A 17,747-nucleotide genomic window follows, 5' to 3' on the forward strand; every position below is an offset into this window, starting at 1 on the left:
ACATCACTTGTCAGGCGGAATTTAGATGGGCTCAGGCTGAAAGGAGCTTGATAAAAATAAATATGGCGCCTGACGTTCAATGGCTCATCTCATGACTGAAGAGACATATGCTGACCTACATTTCTATGATTTTTGCCACTGTGCTGCATTGGAGATGAAATGAGTCCACTGGAAGCGTTGTGTATAAATCACAGGGTGACTGCTGTTACACACACACTCTGCCTCTCGTGGATTAATTTCCCAGCAAATCTAGGTTTTACTCCTGTTCGATTGATGTCCTAAAATACAAATGCTTGTTTAAAATGGATGAGAGGACACCAAGAATCTGCTTGTAAAGATTTAGTTTCAGTGGGAACAAACAGGTTTTAGTTGAAGCGCCACAGATCAAAACAGGAGGTCTCAAAGAGATGGACTACCACGGCACGTTCATATAAAACAAACATCTGTTAACCCCGGAGCCTTGAGCTCAAAAGTCGGCTTTTGTTATTGGCGGCATGCGATACTAACCGGGCTGATTTTAAAATGCATTAATATCCCTTTGTTTGCCATTTGGTTGCTAAATAAACTCCCCAAATAAGGTATGAGAAGGTTCTTTCATTTCATCACAAATAGCCTTGTCTCAGTCTATATCCACAGTCATTAAAAATAATTCCACGCCTCATTCCCTGCTTACTCTCCGCTCGGCCTAAACCATATTGCCTGAGTCTTTATGCATTTATTTTATATCTGGCAGGTGACCGGTTGGCTGACTACACCATCACACTCGCGTTGGCCCTTGAACTCCTTTCTCTCGTGACCACACCCCCTTACTCCTTCACGTCCAATCCTAACATGGAACCCATTAAGGTCCAATCAGAAGGTGGACTGAATGTGACTCTCACCATCAGGCTGCTGATGCACGGCAAGGTAACAAAAAGCCTGCAATGGATTCAATTTCCTATTTTACAACTTTCTTTAACTATGTCAAAAAAAAAAAAAAAAATCTGACTTCAAGGGCTCCTGTGGCACAAATACACCTTATGGCTTTTTTTGTAAGCCTCATACTATGTTTTTGTGTTTCTGCAGGAGGTTGGAAGCATCATAGGAAAGGTATTTATCAGCAGTACAACAAGCAAAACATAAAAGCATCACCACACCACTAGAAAATACATTAAGCATCTCAAAATTGTTTCCTTGTCTTTGTTTCCAGAAAGGAGAAACCGTGAAGAAAATGCGTGAAGACGTAAGTTCAGTTTTCTATCATTGTCTATCACATTCCTAGTAATGTAATGTTCCTGGCACTTCAACGTGTACAATTTTGTACTTTTTCTGTCTTGTTCTATAGAGTGGTGCTCGCATCAACATCTCAGAAGGGAACTGCCCTGAACGGATAGTAACCATCACAGGACCAACAGATGCCATTTTCAAGGCCTTCGCCATGATAGCCTACAAGTTTGAGGAGGTATAATCATGTATAATAGAAAAGCACACATTTTCTTTGCTTAAGTAAAAAAAAAAAAAAAAATCAATACCACACCACAGAAACAGCCTGTGACAAGAAACACTTTAAACACACAAGTACTCGGAGAAATTGTATTTATATATAAAAAAAAAAAAAAAGGTTCTCCACTTTTGAACTTCTGTAAGTGAGGTACCTGGATAGATGCAGTTAGTTGCATCCGATCAGTGATGTGCTTGAACATTTGCACTGACTCATTCTCAAAATGAAAACAAAGCACACTTGGCCCAGTTATGTAGGACAAAAATGTGCTGAGTTAACCTTGCAGCACTCTTTGAAAGTTAGCCAGAGCTGTGTTTTAACAAGGGTCCGTATCAGCCAGACCATGGCAAAGTGTCTCTAAGGCAACAGACATTAACCTGCACAAGGACCGTCTATTTGTGGATAACTCAGGCTAATAAATGCTAACAGGGCCTGAATAACTAATTATTTGCAATTGCTCAAGGTCACTCAATAAAATCTAACTTTGTTATTGTTTTTGCTGCATGGGTTGCAATTGTTACATTTTCGCTCGGTTTAAACGTCTTTTATTTGATATGTGGCATTTTTCTCCAGATACAGGCATGGGGGTGATTTCTATAAGCACAATCTCATAAAACCTGCTCTCTTCAACCCCCTCTCCAGGATATTATCAATTCCATGAGCAACAGCCCAGCCACCAGTAAACCCCCTGTAACTCTGAGGCTCGTTGTCCCAGCCAGCCAGTGTGGCTCCCTCATTGGCAAAGGAGGCTCCAAAATCAAAGAAATGAGAGAGGTAGAGGATGTGAATCATACACCCTGAACTCACCCCGTTTTGTTTTGCTTTTTTTCACTCTATAAAAAAAAAATTTGGATTAAGTGTTAGATATTTATGGGTACAGTGTAAATTTGGAAATGAAACAAGAGTAATCTTATTAATGCTAAACCATAACTTTATTTATCCTTCACACAGTGCTGGATAATCCTGCAGTATACAAAGTTTAAGTCTTATTTTGCTGCCCTGCTTTTTATCCTGTGAAATAGACAAAAGATGAATTACAGTCCATATGATTTTTTTTTTTTTATTTTTACATTTCCCTCTTACCCCCAGTCTACAGGAGCTCAGGTCCAGGTTGCAGGAGACATGCTCCCCAATTCCACTGAGAGAGCGGTGACGATCTCGGGGGCTCCAGAAGCCATCATCCAGTGTGTCAAACAGATATGTGTGGTGATGCTTGAGGTAAAGTATGGAGAGGGAAGGTGCTGTAGGGAAAGGGAAATTAAGGACACATCAACAATGACTACATGCATATGCTGTGATTCAAACCCTTTATATGAATGATACAGTTGGTTGTTCAGTTATAATCTAAGATTTGAGCCTTGATTGAGTCGTACATTTTAAATCTGAAAAACACTTCAGCAAGTGGAACCAGTGATTTTAGTTTTCTAGCATTCTTGCTAATTGACAACAGATTTAATTTATTGATCCCAGCTATCAATTCGTACTGAGCAACTCATCAAATGGCTGGTTCTTGCAGTGCATCGAAAAACAAACTCATGTTGTCTTTGTAAAGAACGTAACAATAATTGTGAGGTAAAAATGCATTGTGATCACAACAAGGTGTATGCATGTGGAGCTTTTGACTGAATATTATTTGAGACATGACAAACTGTTTTGTTAGCCTGAATCTGCTGATGTGTAATTGAGCTCACATGTGCTGACAGAGGCTTAATGCCAAAACATGCTAGCTAATTTGTCAAGATATTGACTGTAGATAAAATTCCCCTCATATGATCAATGCACAAGGTGCTTATTTCGCTGTTTTTGACCTCTAGGGAGCCACATGTTTAAACCGGTTCTGTGGTTGGGAAATATAGACATTAGGGGCGGGCAAAGAAAATCACTACAAGTTTGTAAATCAATGTCTCCGTAAGCATACTGCTGCGCATTGAAAGCTACACACTTTATAGCTGTCTCTCTTTTTCATGCACCATTAATTTTACACTATCTGCACAGCCGGTTCTCCATTGGGCCCTCATGATGGCACCAGCCATGGATACTAGGAGATATGTGACATGAGTGTAAGTCTTCAGAATACGGAAGAGATATTTCAGACAGAGTACACTGAGTCATCATTATCCAGTTGAAAGTTACGTTGCAGGTGAATCCAAGTTTAGTTGTGCACTGAACCACGATTTGGACTTTTTGTCATGTCAGCATGAGCACACAGTGAAGAGCACTTTTGTTTTGAGTATCACAGGCCGTCTTCCCTGAGGCACTGTCCCTGCTGGTCTCACTTTATGCTACTTCTTTCTCTCTCTCTTCCCATTTTCTTTCTTTCTGCTCTAACACTCTCTCCACATCTCACCCCTTCTTCTGTACCTCACTCTCTCCTCCTTTGCTCTCCTCAGTCCCCACCGAAAGGTGCCACCATCCCCTACCGCCCCAAGCCTGCCTCCACCCCTGTCATTTTTTCAGGTGGCCAGGTAAGAGCAGACCCACTGGGGGCGTCCACAGCCAACCTCAGCCTCTTACTGCAGCACCAGCCACTGCCTGTTAGTGTCGCCTCAGGTTTTACTCACTTCTCCTCACTCCCTCACCCCGCCTCCCACCTCCTATTAGCATGACCTCATCACTGCCATTTACTGCGCCCTCACTGTCATCCATCACCCACAGCAGAACTGGGATAAATGACATTAGTCTTGATGAGAGACAGGAAATACATCTGGTGTCAAGTCGTGTTTTTTTTGCAAAGGGTTCATCCAGTTGTTTGGGAAATTGGCCAACTTACCTTTTAATTGATGAGCACATTGACATTCTCTCCTTCATTAACAGGACACCACGTTAAACCTAAATGGACAAAGAGAAGCCTGATTTTAGCGAGTAAGCTGCTTTAAGAGTCAGTCTGTTGCATACACAAGCACAAAAACACATTTCCATCCAAGCTAAGAGAAAAAGCCCAGCTTAAAAAGAAAGAATTCCAGGAGCAGCACACATTTATTAGAAATGCTAATAAATTGTTAGTTATGTTTTTGGGGTTTTTTTTTTTTTTTTTAAAGGCGAAATTACACAAATAATTTTAATATCCAAGTGAAGTCGAACAGCAAGACACTGTCACTTGGAGTGGGTTTTCCTTTTTTTTTTTAGCAGTGAAAGGACAAACCCAACGAAAGAAGATGACATGACTTTATTCACACACCTCCAGATTTTGCTTGATTTTCCCTTTAAACCTGCCATCATGCAGCGTCCAAGCTTCATTCAGATGGGCTAAAAACGTGAAATATTTCTGATGGACGTTTGAAAACAGTCAATACAGATTTGCGTTTGGAGGCAGCTTCGGCTCATAACCTCATGACGGTATTCACGTTTTCTTCCAAGCAGAAATAATAATAATAATAATAATAATAATTCGGTCTTACCTGTGAAAAGTGATCCACCTGTGTCTGGTTTGAACAGTCTGTTAGCACTCCGAGCAGCCCGACAGGTGGCTCCATTTACGATGATGAGCTGCTTCCGGCATGCCAATATGGCGCGGACGCTGACGTCAGTCCTGCGTCAGAGAAAGCTAACAGTTAGCAGCGGCTAAAGAAGCTAAACGCTCGGGAGGCTAGCGATGAGCAGCAGGTGTGTGGACAGGTGGTGAGATCAGCTGATCGGCACGGACCGCCACAATAGTGATACTGACATCCTTTCTGTTTAAATTCGCTCAACTCAGCTGATCACATGAAATGACTATATCACCGAATGTTTCTTTTCTTTTTTTGCGTTAGCTAAAGTGCATAATTTATTGGATAGCATGGTGATCCATTTACTGTGTGTGAATGATAATATGTATATATATTAATATGGTGACTTTCCCCTTGGGGATTAATAAAGTTCTATCCATATAATATATGGATTTAATTTATTGATCCCAAGCTGGGAAAGCTTTAGAGGATATTCTCATCAATTAAAATGTTTCAGTCTAATTGCAATTTTTCTTACAAAAATGAAATTTAGCTCAGTTCTGACCTCTGTGGCCCCGACGACACATTCAATAGGTCAAGGCACATTCCTCCTCTGATTTCCCCCACGCCCCTCCTGTTGACCTCCCCACTGTCTGCGTTGTCCCTTATTGGCTTAGTTCAACTGGATCTGATTGATGAATAACAGCAAAAATGTGTCAGGAGATTTATAATGCATGCGTATTATGTCTGAAAATATGTCTAAAAACAAAATTACATTGTAGAAATGTCAATTATTGTTATTTTTGGCCTCATTTTGTTATAAATCCAACTGTTTAGTCGTACGTTGCTTTAAAACGGTGTGTGCGCGCGTGTGTGTGTGTGTGTGTTTTAGATGAAGCCAGTAATTTTGTGTTCTTGTTCTGATGACGTAACGTGATAACAGTAAGCTCTTCTCCTCGTGTTCGCAGGCTTATACCATTCAAGGACAGTACGCCATCCCTCATCCAGATGTGAGTGCTACCCCGCCCAGGCAGTCCACACTGCACGCTCCTCATCTCTCTCTTTGAGTTGCAGGCTCTTCTCACTCTCTCTCCACCCTTATTAATATTAATTGTTAATATTAATACAGCTTTTTTCTGATGTGTATTTCCTTTATCTAACTTTTCTGACTCTTGCCCCCCTGCCATCTGTTTGGAGTTAAATCTCACGGGGCTTGGCCTGGTGGCAGGTGCTTCCATTTTATTCAGGCTCTAATCTCCTGAGAAAGCATGGATCTTTTCATTTTGAGTCACTTTCTGAAAAGAGCTTTGACAAAAGACATGAAAGCATGGATCGTTAGCACATCTTTACTCTAAACCTTAATATCATGACAGGGATTTTCCAGTTATAGCTTCTCAAGCTGAGAGAATTAAGTAGCTTCTTTTCTATCCAAAATAAAAAAAAAAAAAAAAAACACACAAGAATGAATGCAAATGCGAAGAATGCAACCAGTACATTTATCTGCTCCAATTCAAGTTTCTGATTTTAGTCATCAAAAGCTCATGAGCTTTTGAGCTACAACAGCGAATGGCTCGTGGAACCAGCATCACCCAAGTCTCAGGCCAAGTCCTCCATGAGCTTCTTCTTCTTCTTCTGTCCTTTTCTGTCTTTCTCTTAGTCTTTGTCCTTCACCTGTCTGTGTTGTTACTTCTCCTCAGATCCTCTTTACTCTTGTAACATTACGGACACACCTGTATGTGTGTGCGCCTGTGTGAGCGTGTGTCTGCGAGTGTGCGTACGTGAGCTTGAGTGTGTTTTTAACGATGACCTCATAGCTCTGCTGTCCTCCTCCTCCCCCCCTCAGCAGTTGAGCAAGCTCCACCAGTTGGCTATGCAGCAAACCCCCTTTACCCCCCTCGGACAGACCACCCCTGCCTTCCCCGGTACGTACCCACCTACACAACGACCCTCTTTACCAAAGCTCCTTCTCTCGTTTTTACCTGTAGAGACAAATACATTCTCTCTCCTCCTTTTTTCTCTTTCTCTTCTTTTCCTGTCTCTGTCCTTTCTCTTTTTCTTCTTCTCGTCGTTCTCCTCCTTTTGGTCTCTGTGGTGCACTGCCATTGACATGGCCTGCTGGTGGTCTGCTCTTGTTGATGTTGAGGTTTCGTTTGTTCTTCGGTTTCCCCTTAGCATCCCTGTATTTAAAGACTCAATTGCCCCAGCGTGTTTCTTCTCTCATTTAGTGAGTAGACTTCAAATGGTCAGTGGGTAAACGTTTTACGTGGTGTATAAGGGCTCTGCTCGGGGTCTGAACCACACTGGCCAGCTCAAATGTTACCGGTCAATAGGCAGAGAATGAAACATCTCCAGGACTGCAGTTCATCATTATTACTCACTCCTTAAATGTGCCAAACTCTATTTTATGTCCTCTCCCTTCCCTCCCCTCTTTCTATCTGCTTCCTGCATTCAGCAGCAGGTCTGGATGCCAGTAACCAGGCCAGTACTCATGAACTCACCATTCCCAATGATGTGAGTACATTTGTCATCATGTCCATGTCTGACTACAACTGTCTTTTTTTCTGCAATGAGCTCAGTTTCCCCTGACAGAGATTAATCTGAGGTGAAATTGCAAAAGACTATGTGACTAAAAATGAAGGATTTGTCATTTGAAAACTGAGAGGACTGTTTTTGCAGCAGACATACTCTCACACCTATTCAGCAATTTGAATTATTTGCAGCCACTTGTGCCAATTTTTCACTGCCACTGCCAACATCCTTTCCTTTCAGCGTAAAATACTTTGCGTTAGTGTGAAAGTGCAGACATCATTAGTGCTACAAATAAGTCCATTTAAAAAGAAATAATGATTGATTCCTCATTAATTGGTTCAATTATGAAAGGAAATTTCAATAAAAAAGGGGCACAACGCAAACTGTTCTTAAAGCGCAGACTCACAATTGTTGTTGGACCCCAATATCAAAAACTGTGGTTTATGAACACTTGGCCTCCTGTCGAGGTTTACAGCGATTCAGTGTGACAGCGGTTCACTTCGTCTATTGAGATCTCCTTCTCCACAGCAGAAATGTAGCACAGCCAAAGGCAGCTGGCTGTGTAAAGTGAATGTCCTTAATGGAAAAGACTTGTTGGAGCCAAGAAAGAAGCATTAAAGTTTGAGCTGAAAGCTGACGATGCTCACACGTATCACGCGGAATCAGCGTCCCATCCAATCTAAGGAGTAGTGTTGGATCACAATGTCTCTTTAATGCGTTCTGGCTATCCTAAGTCCAATCCCCATTTTCTTCCCAGCTAATAGGCTGCATAATCGGACGCCAGGGAACCAAAATCAACGAGATCCGTCAGATGTCTGGGGCGCAGATCAAAATTGCTAACGCCATGGAAGGGTCATCGGAGCGCCAGATCACCATCACAGGGACCCCCGCCAACATCAGCCTGGCCCAGTACCTCATCAATGCAAGGTCAGTGCTGCTGTTAGAGCCTGGTGAGAAGTGATCAAACGGGACAAACAAGACGAAAAGGTTAAAACACTCCTTCTTGTGAACACTGGCATCAATCAGATCTCTGCATTAAAAAAAAAACGACAAAAACAACACTTTCCCATAAGTTGCTCTCAGTTTAGCCACAAGAGTTGTGGTTTCTAGTTTAAATGATCTTGAAATGTCTTGCGTGTCACCATTTATCTTCGCTATTCTTACTTTTCGCTGTTGATATCGCTGCTTTTGAGCCCTCTCTGTCTTCTGGACAGATAATCAATAACTATTGTGATTTTTTTTTTTTTTTTTTTAAAGCAGCGGTGAAATTCATCTCATATATAACCACCATTATTTTATATATATATATATTTTTTTTACATCTTAGAAAACTCTGTTATCGAAGTTATCCTAGCTGAGCGTAGAGATGGGAAAACAGTGAGCCTGCTTTTGTTCAAACGCTCCTCCAAACATTTCATGTCGTAATTGTTGCCTTGTAAAATCTCATTTCATTTCATTCCCTTTACACATCGACGTGTGAAAATGATCAAATAGACCAAAATCAGGTGTTGCTTATCACTGCGATCTTTCTGTTTTTAAGAATAATAATAGTCTGTTTTCAGTATGATGCAAAGTTAGAGGGCTGGTTAAATTGAATTGAGGCTACATTAAAGTGAATATATATTGCCTTCAACATCCCCCTTTAGGTTCAGAGACGTGGCGGCTATGTGGAACGACCCATCTTCCATGACCACATCCTGAGATCCCTGACTGGCTCCTCCGTTTGGCCCTTTCCAACGACTGACTACTGCAGACAACCCTGATGAAGCCCTTCGGACTCTGGCTCTGGCTCCCTGAAAACCCCGACCGCCTTCCTGCCCTGGTTCAGCATTATTACACCAGGGTAGGCCGGGTGCTCACTTCCATTTCAGAGAGCCAAATAAAAAGAAAAAAAAAAAAAAAATCATAAAATAAAGAACAAAAAAGAAATTCTCTGTTGATTAGGTTTTTTAGAGAACTGTTGAAGCATGTTGAATGTTTATTAGGAAAACTTGTGTTAATCTCTCTCTCTTATTTTTCTCTATCGATTACTTTGTCTTGCTCTCTGTCAGTGCTGCGTCATAGAACATCATTTAAAATTATTTGAAGTACTAGTAAAAGAATGAAGAGTTTCGTAGGAACGTAGTTATTTGCTTATTACAGCTTCTCAGTGATGCTATCGGCAGAGTGTGTGGTGGGATGTAGCCAAATTATCAAATTTTGATAATACATTTTGAAAAGGAAAAAAAAAAAAAAAATTGGACTGTTCTGCGTTTATCCTAATTTGCATCTTTGTCTAATTACAAATCCAGTGTCTACCCATGACTCTTTGCTGCATCACATGACCCTTTTAAGCCAATGGTATCACTCCTAGAGCCTCCCTTCTCATGTTAATTTCCTATGTTTACATTATTGCTTATATTGCATGTGTTCAGTGTCGTATCATTGTGTATTTGAGTAAGCCTGTTCAGTGTACGCGTTCCTTCACGTTTTATTATTATATCTTCGTGATCCTGTTCTTTTCCGCAAAGTTTTTTCAGCATTTTTGGCCATTCACATCTAGTCCTACTCCCTGCCCAGACGAAAAACTTTCCGACATAGCCTCCTTCTATCAACACCGATTATTAGTAATATAGATGCATGAATGGGAATTAGTGAAAAAAAGCAGTGGCGAAAAACACTGACTGAAAATTTTAAATGATTGTTTACTAACTTATTATTATTCTACTGTATTTGTTTTGTACAAGGACTATTGTGACTTAGCACATTAGTCGACTACGCGGCGCTCATGCAATAGACTACTCAACACTTTACTCTGGACTGCCTCTGGTGTGGGAGGAATTAGTTGGACTTAAAAGCCAAGCGTTGCGTCAAACCTTTCTGCTTCCTTCCCTTGTGCCGGAAAGTATTCGCTAGGCTGCTACGGGTTTTGTGGAAGCTTTTCAGAGAGCCAAAAACAAGGGAAGGAAGCTGAATCTGAAAGGCACAGCGGCCCAAATGTTTGGGCGAAGCCAGATGGTGTTTTTTTGGGCCAAGGAATGTTCAGGGGTTCATTAGGGGGGGAACCCACAGGGCCTGGGCGGACGTGACCACTCAGTCTCTTTTTCACGATTGTTCATCTTGTCATGTTCTTTTCGTTGTCATGAGGTTGATTTGACGCTTTGGGTTTGAATGTCTTTTTATTGTCACGACAATGTCAGCAACTTAATTGTTTTTATTTACAAAAAAAAAAAAAAGAAAAAAAGAAGAAGGAAAAAAAGCTCAGACGACAATTCCTGCTTTGCTGGTTTGCGTTAAAACTAGCATGTATTTATTTAAGATGTGGTAATGCACAGATGACATTTTGTTTGTTGATCATGAAACTTAAGCTACGTTCGTTTTGTTGCGTTGTGTTTAATTTGAGAGGGGGGCGTGGATGATATATGGTATGATCCCCACGCGTATTGTCACAAGGAGACTCTAGATACTATTGGACAGCTTGAGCCATCTCATTTCCGAGCTTCAGCTGTGCTAAATTAAGTCTTGATGCATACAAACAGCTGTTGAATGTTCTTGTTGAATCACATTATCTCCTGTCCAACACAGCAACATTCTGCGTTCTCTTCAGATATACCGCTACTTCTCTTTCGTTTTCCAGTAGTCTTTGCTGTGCTTGAAGGAAAAAACGTTTGACATTTGGAGAAATTTGCTTTCTTGAGAAGTAATTTGATACCACACACACATCTGTACATTAAACACAAAGCCACTGCTCTCGGACTGTTAACTTCTGTTAATCAGCGTAAGACTGGATACAGCTAAAGCAAATACACAAATGACCAAAATGTCCAGTTTTTTCTTTTAAGTTTAAGCTCTTCAGCACTTCAGTGACGTAAATGTGATTATGTAAATGGACCAAAAGCTGTATAAATATACTGAAGGACGCATAGTCAGATTATTCTGCAATAATTCTTACATTTTGATGTGAACTCAAGTAGTCGTGCTAGCATTGACATTATGGATTTGTGTTTCATTTTTATTTGGGGGTTGTCACAGCTTGTATTTTAGTGGGAATATTTGTCAAATGAACAGTCTGAAATTCAGCTTTTTCTTTTCTTTTCTTTTTTTTCTTGGCAAACTTGCTTTTTCAGACATAGCTATTACCTAAGGGGGCATTCTTTCTGAATTACCCACACACTGTAACAAAGAAGAACATCCTCGAGGGTATCATGGCTTTTATACAGCAGCAGTGCATGTGTAGCATTGAAATGTTTGCTTAAAACATGGCTAATCACGGCTTGCTAATGGTTATTAGCATGTGCATTTGACGAATTATTGTTGTGTAATATGAATTTGATTGCTAAGCAGGAATATTGAGTTGTATGTGATGGCAGTGTGATTTCAATAACATCAATATTCATGTGTTACTCAGTGTTTGAAAACTGTATTTACATTTGTGTATATGCCTGAGTATACTACCGACTTTGAAACAAACTGCAACTAATGCAATAATAGGGTGCAATGTGCAATTATTTATTCAGTTCTATAGTTATTAGGATAGATACAAGAGAGCTGTGTAGCTTGTTGAAAAATGCTTTTTCGAAATTGTACCACTTTCCACGTGGCAGCAAGAGCGGGGGAAAAAAAGACTTTCTTTTTTTTTTTTTTTTTTCAGCTTTTGTTTGTATGTATTGCAGTTTGGAGAAAAAAAGCGATCAGAACTATTTTCAGTTGATTTATTTGCTATGTGCAGATCTATATTAGTTGTGAGTAATTACATAGGTTTTAATTTGAAAGTGTTGGTAAGTATAAGAACAAATAAACTTTCGTTTTTTCTTTCTGTGACTTGTTTTTCTCTGGTTTCTCTGTGCTGTTTCTCACAGATTACACTTCAGATTATATCTCCATATTAAAGCCCGATGAACCGTCAGATGATCAGAGTCTATGGGGAGTTTCTGATAACTTCTGAATACAGCTAATTATTGCACAGCAAAGTTATTATGGTAATTAGATTAGGAGATTTAATTGGGATTCTCATCTATCCTTTTTAAAAGAAAGCTGGGCCGTTTCAGTTGAATAGGCATTAAAATCAGATTGTGGAGGGAAATTAAATATTACAAATGATACAATTGGGAGCTGCTGCATGTGTATTATTTAGAGCAGTGGCTGTCAAAGAAAGATCCAGGGACCAGCTTTCATTTGCAGCAGAAAAACGAATAACATTATAATATCATTAAGTCTAATTTATTTCTAGTTAGTCCTATTTGGGGAAAAACTAAAGAAAAATATTTGAACTATTTATTAGAATATTGATGATTGATTAAATAAAATTTTGTCTGCAAACTGTTCTGCCAGGATGAACGCTGGGCATCCAGTCTGCAGCTAAACCGAGTGATTCAGAGTCTTTTGCTCTCAAACTCTTGTTTTGCGTTAGTAAATTATGCTGCTCTGGAACATTACTGGGATTAGACTGGAGAAAAACATACAAATCCAAGAGGCCACTTTCACTTTCTTTATCTCTGCTAATACCAATTGAATCGCGCAGCTGTGGGTATTAAACAGGTGAAAAGTTCTTGAACAGGAAAGGATTGGTGTGGGATTTTTTTTTTTCTTTCTTTCTTTCTTTTTCAATTCAGCCGCAGAACATATTTGGGAAAATAGACTGGTCTGTGTGTAGATTAGCTTTTAAGGCTGAGAAGCTCCTCAAGGACAGAAACCTGGTTTTATTTTATGGCGTTTGGCACGGCAGTGACCCCAAATTTAAGGGCAAGAATACCACTGAGTTGATATTCTGCACATTGATGGCTTGAAACAAAGCACAAGGTGATGCCAGGAAATGCATCCTCTGTGCTGGTGAGGTGGGGAAGCCTGACACAGAGGAGTTAAATCAAAATCAAATCAAATCAAATCAGATTTATTTATATAGCGCCAAAGTCCTGCCACTCAATAGTTAGGGCATAGTACTGCAAAGAAAAGATTGCTATCACAGGAAAAGTTAAAAAGATGAAGGATATTAAATGATGTTATTCCATTTGCTGTGTCTCCTGAATCATTTCATGATAAAACAAAGTTGGGTGAAGGCAGTTCCTAACACATTTCTCACGTAGCTCTCAGTACAATAACAAACGTAAGCCTCAGCTGCTGTTTTTGATAAGAAGAATCCAGTCAGAATAGAAATTCAGAGATGTGCCACGTTCAGAGAGCTGAGCTGCGGCAGCAGGAAGCAGTTAAGAAACAGCAAAGAGAGCCAGAGCGAGAACACATAGTCATAAATGTCTGAAATTTAAATCATAAATAGTTTTAGAATGCAGGTTTGTGCAGTAAGACAATAAATAAATAAACAAATAAATAGATTGATTTGAATCAGAGCATACGGTCCGCACTGGATCATCATGCTTTCAAGAAGGTGAGGCATGTTGATATTAAAAAGAAAAGCCTGCAGCCTTAAGAGCTGCCAGAAAAGAGAAATCTGTCAAACTGCTGACAGCTCAGACTCAAAGGTCAAGTATAAGTCTGCTTATGGCATCTTTTATTTTCTTCAGTTCAACTGTGACAACTTTCCACTGAGGTCATCATCCCCGTGCAAAGTGAATGCGAATCGGTGAATTCACTTAATTTTCCATTTTTCCATCTTTCCATCTTTTCCATCTCGGGCCTCCATTTTCCGAACTTTGTTTCTATCCTCCAATGAAAGCCTGTCTGCTCCAAACTTGGCCTTTAAGAACATCAGTGAATCAAGGGGTCTGTATTGTTTCCTCAGTCGGTTCATCTTCAATCAGGTTCAAAAACTGGGGTCTACCAAAACATAAAGGCATGCTCAGGCTCTGTTGGCTCGGCGTGCCACTTGGAGCGAGTCCATGCTATCACTCAGCATTGCTGTAACCTGCTTACAGACAACCTTCCCCGTAATGCAAAGGACTGATGTCACAGCGATTAGGGAGACAGGGTGAAAATCTGAAAGTTGCTGCTTATGTCTGGAAGCAGGAAGTGCGAGGCGGCTTCTTCGTGTTTCCAATCTGACTCTGGATACCGGGGGTCTCAGCACCGTTGTGTCCTGGCTCGCGACGGAGAAAGAGAGGGAGGGAGTGCGTGTGGCAGGAGAAAAAAGTCCAATGTCAGACGGCCTCTGCAGCAGGAGAGCTTCATCGCATGTCCTGAGCACGCCTCCAGAGAGGTCAGTATAGACTGTGGAGCAGCACTTTGCTGCAACTTCACAATGCCATCGACAGCAAAAGCCGTCAGGAGCTGAATGATGCTAAAATTATGAATTTGTTCAAAGCAAATCATGAGAATTAATCACCCATTACCGAGGCTACGACAGCATTGGTAGTGTTATGGCAGAATCAGTCAGTCTATTATGCTCAGCTCAGCTCCGTATCATTGTGATCCTGGGGAAGGATTTGTTAAAAATGGGTTCCCCGGCAGGAAATTTGCCAGGAGTGAGACAAGATGAGTGAAGATGTCGAACAAATGCCTTGGCAGGTTTTACATAGCTTAAGCAGTGAAGAATGGGAAGTAAGTCTATCACCCTTTTTATCAATGAGCAAGGGAAAAAAAACAAAAAAAAAACAAGTGCTGTCACAATGAAGCAAGCTCATGCCATAAAATGCTTTGCTGGTTGGCAAAAATCAATGAATCTGCCTTTCAGCTAAAATAACAGAGCTGATCTCCGCACATAGCTGCCATTTAATAAGCACTTGAAGTGGTGCCTTCCTCACGGACTTGGGTGCACCTCTGAAGGTCTTTTGTCACCCAGAGTGTGACAGCTGAAGTCCTCCATCAAGGACGGGGCAGGTGTAGTCAATGATTATGAAAAATGAGAGAGCGTGACATGCAGGGCAACCAATCAGACATGGGCAAAGCATGAGGAGAATAAGCCAGCTCGTGATGACTAAAATGAGGTTCAGGAACCTTTAAAGCAGGTCAAGTGAGTCCTTGAGGAACTTCAGTTTGGATGTGGGACACCTTATAAGTGATTTTGTGAAATCTACTGTGACGTGTATAAAGGTGTGTATTTAAAAAAAAAAAAAAAAAAACAGCGGGCAGACGAGATGTCCTGAAATCATAAAAGCGTCTTGCAAATTATTCTGAGCAAGTGAGCATGAAATTTCAATTTGATACATCAGCAGGTAAGGTGGAATGAGCAGAGTACAGACTGTGTGACAGAATGAACCGTTGAACAGGACACTAACAGAAATTCACTGTCAACTTTTTTTTTTTTTTTTTTTTTTTTTTGAGGAGGAGGAGGAGGAACCCGCTCATTACTTAGCCACATAACCCCAGATATTATGTCAAATGTCCATCACAAGTTTCCTGTAAAGGCCCATTTCTCCTGGCATAGAGATGCAAGAGCAAGAATGTAAAAGTCACCAGGAAAAGGTTAAATGACTCACAGCTGGACCAGTTGGGAGCTCATTTGTACTTAAAAAAAAAAAAAGCACAAAATGGAAAATAAGCTTTTCAGGCCTCTTGGCTTTACAGCTAAGCTAAGCTATCCAACTTTTCATTTTTTTTTTATTTACTACTTTGAAGTAAAATACAGTAAAACAAACGAGCTGTAAGTTATATTGGTGAGGTACCAGCAGCCAAGCTATGCAGGATATATAATGTATATAATATACACAATATATGGCATGTGGTGGAGTTTAATGCAGTAAGATAGTTTCCTCCCTCTGCCATAGATTGTTGCTGAGATAAAGCGAATGAGATGATGATTTTACTGAAGTATAAGGACAGCAGTGGAAAGCCTGTTGGTCCCGCTGACTGTGGGCGTTTTTCGCAGCGTGGAAAGTTTCGCGGAGGGCTCTTCCACTTTTACGCACACGCGCCGGCAGGAGGAGGCAAACAGCCGGCGCTTGGCCCCCGCGGACCGCTGAACCGGCTGCACCTCTCCAGCTCTGCTCTGACCGGTTATTCCGCGCGGCGTGGAGCGACGTTTTCCGTCCGGGTGTCGGGGCAAAGCGGACTGAAGGCACCGGGTCCACCTCTCTCAGCAGGAGGGAGCTCGGATCATTGCGGAGCTGAATCTGATCGCAGCAAAGTGCTCAACCTCACGGACGGATTTTTGTTTCTCTCGGATAATCCTGAAGATTTTCTTCCGAGGAGCCATCAGAGGAGTTCGCGTTTCTCCTGAACGAAGGCGTCTTCATGTTGTTTGGATTGGAACAGATCCCAAAGTGACGCGTTTAAATGCCTCGATGTGTCCAGCTAGTAGAGCAGCACAGAAGACTGTTCTCAAGAAGGAAAACTTCAGATTCTTCTGAATATTATTTCTCAGCATGTTTTTTTCCAGCTCATTTGCTGTATCAGGTTCGCCGTTATGCCATCTTTTCTTTCTGGTATTCCAATAATATTCCGATAATTATTCACACTGTGCTGACTCTTGTGCACCTCCAATAATGTCCCTGCACTGAGACATTTAGCTTATCACCATAAATATCATCCTCAGGCTCCTGCAGGAATTAGAAACTTTTCTGGTTGACATTTATCATTGTGCTTATCGCTTTGTTCTTTGTGTTATCTTGCAGCCAACGCATTGTGTCCTATAATCAGTTTAACATGTATTCTCCACCCGCTGCTGCTTTCGCATAAATTACTGATAATCCTATAAACAGCACATGGGGTGATTTTTTTTTTTAATCAAAGTTCCTCGGCTGTATTTTGATGAGCTCCCCTCTTGGTCCTTTTTTCATTTTTGCACAAGAAATCTTCAGCGAAAGCATCCACGAGCTGCTTTAGAAACAAGAAATTATTATAATGTTGAACTTTGCAAGCTTCCCCTCTGAGCGGGAAACAAACATCCTACACACCCTACCAGACTTTAGCAGCTTTTCTGAACAGCAAAACTCAAAACAAATTCCTGATTATTCATTCATTTTTCTTTTTATGAGTTGACATTTTCTGTATCTGACATTTCTCTCCCTCCATCTTTTCATTTCACAGGTGTTTTCCATTTAGCCAAGAAGACGCTCCCTCCAGCCCTGGAAACAGGATTATGACATTTCCTTTTCCCTAAACTGTGCAGCTCTTTGTAAAAGTAAACCTTTGCGAAGTGCTTTTGTCTTGGATCGGTGCTGAGCTTGAACGATGAGAATAAAACACAAGGTCATCCAGCAAAACACTGCCTTGGCCAACCAAAAACATGCATGCACACGTGTCCAGTGGTTGGATGTCATATTCACTAAAGTAGCTCATGTCGCACTGAGACTTGACGAGACCATTGTGTTGCTCTAATGCAGGGCTAATTTAGCCCCGAATGCCCGCCAATGGGAGCCTCTCAAAGGTATAGGTCATCCATAAAACCTTCTTCCTGTGCTGCTCTTCTCTTTGTGGGAACGTTGTGGCTCCTGTCGACGTTC

At 41.0% G+C, this 17,747-nt stretch overlaps 1 protein-coding gene across 4 annotated transcripts; it reads left to right on the plus strand.

Moving 5' to 3' along the window:
• Positions 1-831: 831 nt before the first annotated feature.
• Positions 832-9,135, plus strand: LOC115052809 (poly(rC)-binding protein 3-like). 4 transcript variants are annotated; one of them, XM_029517161.1, is made up of 12 exons: positions 832-906; positions 1,066-1,089; positions 1,190-1,222; positions 1,325-1,441; positions 2,123-2,254; positions 2,570-2,698; positions 3,871-4,014; positions 5,874-5,915; positions 6,749-6,827; positions 7,358-7,416; positions 8,192-8,361; positions 9,081-9,135. In XM_029517161.1, exons 1-12 carry the CDS (start codon positions 832-834, stop codon positions 9,133-9,135), a joined length of 1,059 nt encoding a protein of 352 aa, XP_029373021.1. The 4 variants fall into 4 exon arrangements, with proteins under 4 accessions (XP_029373021.1, XP_029373031.1, XP_029373039.1 ...); XM_029517171.1 differs by having other exon boundaries at positions 7,364-7,416; XM_029517179.1 differs by having other exon boundaries at positions 6,752-6,827; positions 7,364-7,416.
• Positions 9,136-17,747: the final 8,612 nt, after the last annotated feature.

Source organism: Echeneis naucrates, chromosome 2 (assembly GCF_900963305.1).
Source record: "Echeneis naucrates chromosome 2, fEcheNa1.1, whole genome shotgun sequence".
NCBI classification, from domain to species: domain Eukaryota; kingdom Metazoa; phylum Chordata; class Actinopteri; order Carangiformes; family Echeneidae; genus Echeneis; species Echeneis naucrates.

Excerpts from the sequence above, each read along its gene's own strand:
- LOC115052809 (XM_029517161.1), top strand. The coding sequence starts at position 832 with ATGGAACCCATTAAGGTCCAATCAGAAGGTGGACTGAATGTGACTCTC. Across the intron at positions 2,699-3,870 it reads TATGTGTGGTGATGCTTGAG|TCCCCACCGAAAGGTGCCAC; the intron begins GTAAAGTATGGA and ends TGCTCTCCTCAG. Across the intron at positions 5,916-6,748 it reads ACGCCATCCCTCATCCAGAT|CAGTTGAGCAAGCTCCACCA; the intron begins GTGAGTGCTACC and ends TCCCCCCCTCAG.